The sequence below is a fragment of the Montipora foliosa genome, chromosome 3, assembly GCF_036669935.1.
Source record: "Montipora foliosa isolate CH-2021 chromosome 3, ASM3666993v2, whole genome shotgun sequence".
Classification (NCBI taxonomy): Eukaryota; Metazoa; Cnidaria; class Anthozoa; order Scleractinia; family Acroporidae; genus Montipora; species Montipora foliosa.
Genome location: NC_090871.1, coordinates 20,772,846 through 20,782,845, shown reverse-complemented (window position 1 = coordinate 20,782,845; position 10,000 = coordinate 20,772,846). Strand labels below are relative to the sequence as shown.

The window sequence follows — 10,000 nt, the reverse complement described above, 5'->3', positions numbered from 1 at the left end:
TCAGGGGTGGTATTCATGGAAGAATTCTTAAGCTTCCAAAGGTGTGACAAATACAATCAATAAATTATCTCAACTGTTATTACAGTTCAATCTATGTCATTCAGATACACCCGAAAACACTTCGTGACTAATTTCAATTTTTCACCACACCAGAATAACTAAAAGTGAATTTAAGAATGCCGTTTCATCTCTAGAACATGCCTTGTTTAGCACACTGGCGAAGCGATTTTCTTTAAATCCCCTTTAAATGTAAAACAATATGCACAACATGGAAAACGTGGAATATGTTAATCAAATATAATGTTTTGATAGGTTGAGACTGAGAATACGTAGCATGTCTTCTGGAGGTAAACACAAAAAGATTGGCGACAGCTCTGCCGGAGATGAACACTGCGGAAACAAAGGGGAAATAATTGAAGCATTTGGTGGAGGTGAACATGCAAGGATTGGAGAGTTCATAAAGATCGATGATGATGTCCTCACACTTCCAAATGGTGTAAAGATAAGGTTCGAGGAGATTATATCGCTTGCTGGCGATTTTTACGGTTTACCGGATAAACCAATCATCGATCCCGTTGACCAAGAGGACTCTGGTCGGTACCAGCGCTTTACAGATGCTTACAACAAATTGGCACGTTCATCGAAGGATGAGCTACAGGATGAGTTAGAAAACCTCTTGGCCACGTTACACAAAGAAATTGAGTCTGGTGAGGAAGTTCCTGCAAAAATATGGGACGAAATCACTGGTGGTATATGGTTTGGTGGAGTGCCAGTCAAACCGGGGAGGATGCTGAAATTGGCTGAAAATAACCACGACCATTTTCTCCCTTGTGCAAAGCATTCGTACCTCACTGGTCATCAGCTGGCGATAAAAAAAGCACAAAAAGCTAGAAAATGTGGCCGGGAGGAAGCGAAGAGGCTTCTTCTTCATGAAGCGCTTTCCATGGATGCGTTTGCTTGCCATTTTCTGACTGATATGTTCGCGAGTGGACACATCAGGTGATTAATCAGACTTAAATTGTCATGATCAACCTCATGTTTATGTTATTTTTTCCTTGTTCAAGTCGTTTTAATAACTACGACGATGTAGGCAGTGTGACCCAGTGGTTAGGGTTCGGAGATCCCGGGTTCAAGACCCGCTCTGACCACACGCTGAATTTGTTCCTGGTAGTCCCTGGTTCAACTTCCCAGCTACACTTGTAAATAGCCAACTGGTTTGCCTTTGGCCAGTTGGGATTCTTAAGAGCCATTTTCCGAGAAAATCGAAAATCGCAAGACACTCGTAAAAAAATCGATTTTTTTTTCTTTTGCCAAAACATCCCTTTTAGTGACCTAATTCAAGAAAAAATAGTTTTGGGTTCAAGCGATTCATTGTACGGGAGAAATAACAAAAAGTTTGAAAAATCGATTTATGGCTGGTTTTTCGCGCTTAAAAACAACAGAATCCGACCTCAACTTCGAGAAAACGGTGAACGCATAAGAAACAATCCCTAACATCGAAACTTCAGGCGAATATTATTTCGTTCTTAATCTTTGAAGCCCTTAAAGAACATTTGAAGAAATAAGTTTTTACATTTACAATCGACAAGTTTAAAAAGGACATATTTGTGTCTCTTGAAATGTTAGAAAATGAAAGCTAACTTTAAAGCCCCATTTACACGAGCAATTTTTCCTTGACAAGTTTTCCTTGACAAGGAAAAATTGCTCGTGTAGATGGGGAATAGTGGACAAATTTTCCTTGTCAAGGAAAATCTGGCGTGCTAGCTTTTCCTTGACAAGGAAAAATTGTCAAGTCTGAAATTTGCTCGTGTAGATGGACAACAAGGAAAATGTGACAAGGAAAACTTGTCATATTTTTCATTTACACTATCAAGGAAAACTTGTCAAGGAAAACTTGCTAGTGTGTACAGTCGGCAAGTTTTCCTTGACAAGTGGACTTGTCAAGGAAAAATTGCTCGTGTAAATGGGGCTTAACTGTTGAAAAAGCCCTCTGGTATATGCCGCTTCCTAGTAAAACCCATATAGAATAAAGCCTTGGCTATTGAAGTAAATTACGGGAAAGTTTTAGCTCTGGGAATTAAATACAGCCCTGACACTGGAGTAAGCAATTTGAGAATTTCATTTAATAAAATGTATGCAAATTAGACGGCCCGCTGAAGGAATTCATACTAAACAAAGTTTAGTGCAAAAGGACTACTTACTGTTGCAAGTAATATGTTTTTACAGTGAAAGTGTTATTTCTAGCTTTCAGCTGTGTTGGTGAGAGCCGTAAATAACTTTTTATATGACGACTGAAAAACGTTTGTTCAGCCACATTTCCGCAGCGAAATCATTGAGATCGCAACTTCGAACTGAAACTGTCATCGCTTGATGAAACTCCGTTACCACAATGGTAAAATAGTTTTCTTCAGGGGGAAAAAGCAGAATTAAAATGCATTCGAAACCGTTGACTTCGATTTTGAATTTGTTTAGTTAAGATTTCAAGCCACCACAAGGTCTTATGACTTCTACTGACCCACGAATCGGTTACATATGCCAAGGTCACGTTAGCAAACTGTCACGAAATACTCAATAGCTTCTGTTTTCGGTCTTTGTTTTGTTGGTAAAAAATACATACAATTTTCACAGAACAGACCTTCTTGCTTAATTTGACTTATATATTTGTATTGGTCCAGACACATGCATATGCTGACTTGTTGTAAAAGACATTCATCACAGTTTTTGATTCAGAGTGAAGGTATAATATTTCCCAAAATATTTCAAACACAAATGTTTCCTTAATAAGTTCGTTATTCCCGAATTTACCACCTTGTAACAATCCCTACAGCAAAATAAAAAAGCATAAAATTCAACTTTATAGCTTGCTATAGTTTTGTTTCGGATTTGTTTTTTATCATTTTTCCTCCGAAACCAGGATCCCTAGCCAGGTAACTAGAAATTCTAAGTTTCATTTAGAGCTTGTTCACAACACAACTTCAAACTTGAGTGTGCTTATCGCATCCTTGAAACCTTCGAGACCTCCTCAAAATTGTTGAAAAGCCTATTGAGGCTAATAATAATCTTTGAGTTAAATTTGACCAATTCAAGCCGCGAGCGCGAGAAAAAGAGAACCACTCCGCAGGGCTGAATACGCGATGTGGAGTGTTATAACATTCCACATTCTCGCGCGTAACGCTTTCTCTAGAGACCTCTAGAAATGTTGTTTAGTGAAGAAAAACAAAGTTATCTTTGGTTAACTCAGAGAACTTGCAGAAATACCTCCAGCCTGCATAACAGGCGCTTTATCAGGGGCACCCAACGACGGTTTCCCCCCGAATTACTTTGAAAAGACTTTTTAGGCTATCCAGAGTACTTTTAGATCTCTAGAAATGTTTTCTAAGTGGCGCTAAGAAATTTATATTTGTTCGGGCATCCTAGGGTAACTTGAGTCTTTTCGAAGTTACGAGGGCTTCAGTGTTATTTTCCCGAACATTTTAGCAGCAATTCAAAGTTTTCCGAAAGTGATAGTTTTTCGGTTCCTTTCTGCATGGCATTTTCGATTCCGAAAATTTTAGGCTTCCTTTCTCTACGAAAAACAACCTAACCTGGGGAGTGAAATGGGAAAAATGAACTTCAGAAAATCGGAGGGAATTTATTACATAAGCTTCGAAAATTGTGTACATGAATGGAACGGTCATCTAGAAATTTTTAGCCTTCCTCAAGCTATAGAAAATCCTAGGCAATGTTTGCTTCTCCGAACAGATATTTCACAGGGTGCCCCTGCTTTATGAGCGGCATTTTGCGCGAGGCGCGAAACGCGACGAGGGGAGGAAAAAATAAAGCTTTATCTTTCTTTATCCCTCGTCTCGCGCTTCGAACTCGTTTCGCGCTTTGAGCGTTCGCCTCGCTTGGCTCATAAAGCACCTGTTATGCAGGCTAGAATACCTCTTCATATAAGATAAGGTATCATTGATTTGTTAGAGCGGGGAGAGACATTTATAACGTGCAAATAGTCACGAACTGAAAGGTAACTGACTGATTTGTAACAAGGACTCAGCCTGACAAACAAGAAATGATCTCACTCTCCGAAAAGGAACGCTCTTTTAAACATAAACAAACTTCAAAAATAAGCAAAGAAAGCAAACAAAATAGATTTTTTCTTGACTTAGTTATTCCGGCGAGAACAAATGGTGAATGATTCACTTCTGGAAGCAGCCTCTGAGGAGAAGTGAGAACACCGTTTAGGCAGAACTCTGCACTTTGTGTACTTTACTAGCCTGTTCACAGACTCTCTTCATTTTTAGATGCACGTATAAAAAAAAGCGCGTTCCGCCCTCTCTCACGGGCAATCGCTTATCTTGTGCGCGCACCAAATTCCCAAAACAGAAAAAACGTCTGTGAGCAGGGTAGCATTTCGTAATACTAGACGGGAATAATTCAATTAAAATGAAATCGTAGAGGCACGTGCAATAGTAAGTTGCGAAACACTTCGTGACAATATATGAATTTTATTCCAGGAGCATTTGACCTGGAAATGTTGTATTAATATTGTTCCCAGAGTCGAATATTTCTACACTGATGATCTATAAACAGACGTAGGGTTGTACATTTTTTCATTGGGACAGCTGTAATTGTTTCTTAATCTGTTTACAATGTGTACAAAGTATAGTACGTACAGTCGTATGTGACAAGCTAGCGTGACCAATCTCTGCGCGTTTGTTAAATTATGCGTCATATGATCTTGTTATCCCGTCTAGTATCTGATTTGTTCGCTCAATAAGAGTAATACTCACCTTGTTAACTGTGTGGTTTGAGCAGTGGTTAATTTTCATCATTGTATGTTATTTTCGGACCAAAACATAATCGGGTTTCATTATTACAGAAGCGTCTGATGACGCGTAATAAGCGCTGCGTGGGAAGTGTTTAGATAGCTCAAGCGCTGAAGTTGCTGGACACATTTTGGTCGAAATCAGTTATGGATGAGTTGCCACAAACAGATTAAGAGATGGATTTAACTTCTCTCACAACAAGCAATGGTAAGTTCTTTGTTCAACAAAACTTTGCGTTAAAAATATGAATTCATTCAGCGGGCCGTCTAATTTGCATACGTTTTATTTACTCAAATACTCAAATTGCTTACTTTAGTGTGAGAACTGTATTGGATTCCCAGAGCTAAAACTTTCCAGTAACTTAGTTTAATAGCCAAGGTTTTATTCTATATGGGTTTTACAAGGAAGTGGCATATACCAGAGGGCTTTTACAACAGTTAAAGTTCGCCTTCATTTATTAACATTTCCAGAGATACAAATTTGACCTTTTTAAACTTGTCGATTGTAATTTTTAAAAACTTCTTTCTTCAAATTTTCTTTCATAAAATTAAAGAGTAAGTATCTAATAATTCTCGGCTGAAGTTTTGATGTTAGGGATTGTTTCTTATGCGTTCAACGTTTTCTCGAAGTTGCGGTCGGATTCCGTTGTTTTGAGTACGAAAAACCAGCAAAAAATCGATTTTTCAAACTTTTAGTAATTTCTCCCGTACAATGAATCGCTTGAACCCAAAACTATTTTTTCTTGAATTAGGGTACTAAAAGGGATGTTTTGGCAAAAGAAAAAAAAATTCGATTTTTTCACGAGTGTCTTGCGATTTTCGATTTTCTGGGAAAATGGCTCTTAACAGTTGTTGTTGTTGTTGTGTTTTGTTGTTTCGCTGATTGTTTCATAGGCCCTGAAAAGCCCGTATGGGGAGCGGTATTGTATTGTATTGTATTGCATTGTATGTAAGCTGTTTCGGGGCGTGAAGTTGGCTTTAATTTTTAAAAATGAATCCTAAACCTCTTTAGAACGGTTGAACCACAATATTTAACATGTTATGATGCATCAGTTTAAATATTTCAAAACACTCAGTGTGCGTGTTGTTTAACATGATTTTGAAAGCGCAAATTAGCGGTGATAAAAGAACTTATCTCATTCACAAAGGATTAAAATCAAAGGATAAGACAGATTGAATACTTAAATTAGTATCATCACCATCATATCTTTTTGTTATTCTTCCCTTGTTTCATGCATTTTAATAACTCTGACGGGGTAAAAATGAGATTGTTTGGGGTCTGAAGTTGGTCTTCATTTTCAACATGCCGCGTTGATAAACATTCAGCATGATGGCATCGCAACTACCAAAAGTCCTGGCAAAATGCCTTATCTGGAACGATTGAACCACAATATTTAACATCCTGTAATGTTAGTATTTTAGTATGGTTTAGTATCTTACGGTAAGTGTGCGTGTTGTTCTATACAACTTTGAAAGCTCACATCAATGGTGATAAACGTAGTACTGATCTCCTTCACAAGGGATTGAACTCCAAGGATTAAAGCAAACCGCTAGGATACAGTATCAGCCAGACCTCATGGTAAAGCACTTGGTCAGACGTAAAGCACTGTCCTAAGTGAATGGTGAACTCAAGGTTAACTAATTTTTCGAAACTCACCTGAATGATGTAAAAGCCAGTCCTACATTTTTCTGTGACCAATTTTCATTTTGTTAAACCTAGTTTAATTAAACATGTCTTGTTGGTGTGAATGGGTAATCTGATATTTATTTGACTCCATATATCTCTGGATAAAAAAAACGAACAAAAACAAAACTAACTCATTTATTTATAAAGTTGCTGCCTTTCTGACGAGTTGAAAATAATAGAACAGCAAGAATGGACCTAACAAGTAACGCAAAGCTGAAATTTCCCCATTTTTTACTTGACCACTCTCTCCTTTAGACACCCTAATATCCCGCTGTTACTTGCAGGACACCACGAGTTGAGCTGGGAAAGGGAACTAAGCTTGGAAGAGATGGCCACTTGCTCTGTAAGTACATGCACGATGAAGACAACAAGTTTGGCCTGCGTGTCACAAACAAGAGGGGAGATAAGTGGATTGCATTCGGCGATGGAATGCTACTGAAAGAAAAGAGCAAAGATAACCTAAGGATTGCAGTTGAGGCTGTTCAGAATTCTGTCAATCAAGTTTATGAGGCTTACAGAAACCCCGGAAAAGTTCTTGACCCTGCAGTGGTAATTGATCTGGTACCTTTTGTTGACCAGGAAGAGCCAAACAACACTCCGTTGTTCCAAGTTAAAGATGGAAAACTCCACAGAAGGTCAGACGTCTATAATCTTCAGAGCAAAAAAACAACCACTAATTGGTGGGGGCCGACGACGGCAGCATTGTTATTGGTTTACGACCCCAAAAACTCTGCCATATAGACAGCGTAAAACCTTTCAGATCTGAGTGTGTGATTTCAGTGATCCATAAGTTTGGCAAGCAAGTGTTAAAACGTTTTTCCCCCCTGATTTCTGTGATTTCCAGTAACCCTAACCTAATACCATTAACATTCAAATAACGTATTCTGCTATGGATAATAGGCTTAAACAAGCCGTACAATCAATTTGTTAGGGTTGATACTAACAAAACCTTTTTCTTTCATTTAAATTTAACAATGTTTAAAACCAAAAAGATACAAATTGGACTATTATTAAGAAATTACAGATTAAAAGGTGGATTTTATGTTTAAGATAAAGGGGTTACATTATAAGTAGCCTCCTTTGTCATAGAATCGCTATAAAAATAAACAAAACCAGGGAAGAAAGAAAATGGATACTAACAGAACGGAGGACACAAGGGAGTTGTTAATACGCGCCAGCAGAGGCCCTTTGGCTCACACGTTCACAAGTTTAATTATTTTGTAATGTCTTGTCCCATTTTGAGGTCTTTTAATTTTTTAAGCTTTGGTAATAAATTCAGTTTAAGGATAACAAAACAGGATCTTGAGTAAAATTCATGTCATGCATGTCTTGCAGTTGCACTAAGCAAACGTTTATTGCACACACTAAGAAAGGACTTAAGGTGTTGTTTCCGCTTCACAATTCCTCTTCTTGCTAGTCTAATCTGATGCCACCACTCAGCCATTGCAGGTTAAGTTAAATATTCTACTGTGTCCACCAGAGAAATCTACGCATTTCTACTACCCTCTCGATCCTAAGAAAATACGCGCAGAAGGCTCTATGCACAAAGACACCACTTAGCAGGGGAGTGACAGGCAAGACTTTTACCGACACAGAAAAAAAGAGGGAAAAAAAAGAGAAAACGACCAAATATTACTCATTTTCCGACTGTGATTGCCATACTGGCAACCCAGTAATGATTAATGGCCTGAATTTCAGGCCTCTGCTGCGTAGTTCATGATCACCAGTAGCGACAGACCGGGATGTACATCGATCGCTCACGGCTTTGGTTTGGGTTGGTTTTTCTACCAGATTTGTTGTACCGAGATTTTTACCCGAATTTTACTATTCAATGGTCCAAATGTCTTCCCTAGCTCATCAAAACTACCACGACGAGTGCGAAGGTGGAATATATAGCAGTTTAAATGTGCTACCTGAGCCCGCGGAGATCACGGCGCGGCACTCCAAAAGGCCGGATCCTTGCGTGTGAGATTTGCAGTCCAAGCCTCTGAGGGCACACCCGTCGGCTTCCGTTGATGCCACTCTCAGAGCTGACGAAACTACCGACGAAAAATAAAGTGACTTTACTTCACTGTCATAAAGGAGATGAAAAATGTTAACCTCGGTCAATGAAATGACGAACCGATCATTTTCGTTGGTGACTCAGGGGAATTCGAAAAAAATGCGAGTGCTCCTTTGCAAGAGTCGAACATACGACCTTCAATTTCATTACTACAATTGCTCGGATTCCCTGCTAAGGAGGTAAAGGGGATTCGTTGGAGCTATGCCATTAAACTACAATTACAGACAAAACTATTGTGTAGGTTAGAGACTTACCCTAAAAGAATGTCATTCATATGGTGCGCTTGTGGAGGCCAGCGAATTCGCACAGGTGTGAAATAAGAACCGACAGAAAAAAAAAAAGAAAAAACTAGGACCAGAAGATTCCCCTCGGTTCTGATAGAACGTGGCTACTTTCAGATACCTAGTCGTTCACGACTGCTTTGGCAAGTGTAATCAATTGAGACGGTTCCTCTCTTGTACAGGACATAAAATCAAGCCTAATCCTCTTTGCTATTGTAAATGGGTAGTTTGCGTTTAGACAAAGGGACACTGCGAAATGTTTGTCAAAATGGAGTTCGCATCATGAATCCACTGCTGATGGACTCTTGCTCGCATCTGATTGGTTGCTTTTCTAGACACGCAACTCACGCAATTAAAAAGAGTTTGAAAATTCCGATCTTCAATTGGACTTGAATCTGACTTCCTCGGTAATTGCTACTGATGATGAAATCACATCTGCTGGGAGAAAGTAGATTCATTGGGCTCACGGGTTTCCGTGAAAGAATTTAAAACTGAAATAAAAAGGACATGAATCGCAAATAATAGAGAACTGAATGGAGGAACATCCTCGCACACGTGAACTTTGTTAGAAGTTATTTTTTTCCTTTATCGGTAGTTCCGATAAATTATCCGAGAGGACTCAGTGAAAATCTTATCAACTGCTGATGAAGTTACACTGAAGGCAGCACCTTATTTCATTTAGTTTAAGATCCCGAGTGTTTGTCGCGATCCCGCGGGCTCTTGCTCGTTGGTCCGATGCATACCCAGCAGAGCAACCCGATGAACGGTTGTTTCCGTGACGATGCCCTAAGGCCTGAAATGTCTGTGCACTATACGGACGCAAAATTATCACACCAACAAAGTCGATGCCAAATACATTTATCGTGTTTATTTTCCTCGATAACTGAAGATAGCTACGTTTACAACATCCCAAGCTACATAGTCCGGCAACAGAGCTAAAAATATCAGAGAGTAGCGCAGATAAAATCTTATTGAACACAAGTAACGCAAGATCAGCATGCGTTGGCAACGGCTGTACCATCAAAAGTTTAGGACATCTTCTGCAAAGTCCAGATCTCCGATACTGGCCTGAGACACTGTCCGATCAGTGGTAAGAAGATCATCCAACTATATGAATAAAAAACAAAGCATAGTAAAGGAAACAATCACAACGCGGTACGCCG

The 10,000-nt window shown here is 39.1% G+C and overlaps 1 protein-coding gene across 3 annotated transcripts in view; it reads left to right on the top strand.

Moving 5' to 3' along the window:
* LOC137997051 (uncharacterized) overlaps window positions 1-7,789 on the top strand; it is a 32,973-nt gene extending 25,184 nt beyond the window's left edge. For all 3 annotated transcript variants that reach the window (XM_068842769.1, XM_068842766.1, XM_068842768.1), the window contains exons 3-4: window positions 313-999; window positions 6,779-7,789. In XM_068842769.1, coding sequence (XP_068698870.1) covers window positions 335-999; window positions 6,779-7,235 — 1,122 coding nt within the window. In that variant the 5' untranslated portion in view covers window positions 313-334 and the 3' untranslated portion in view covers window positions 7,236-7,789. The remainder of the gene's footprint in view (window positions 1-312; window positions 1,000-6,778) is intronic.
* Window positions 7,790-10,000: the final 2,211 nt, after the last annotated feature.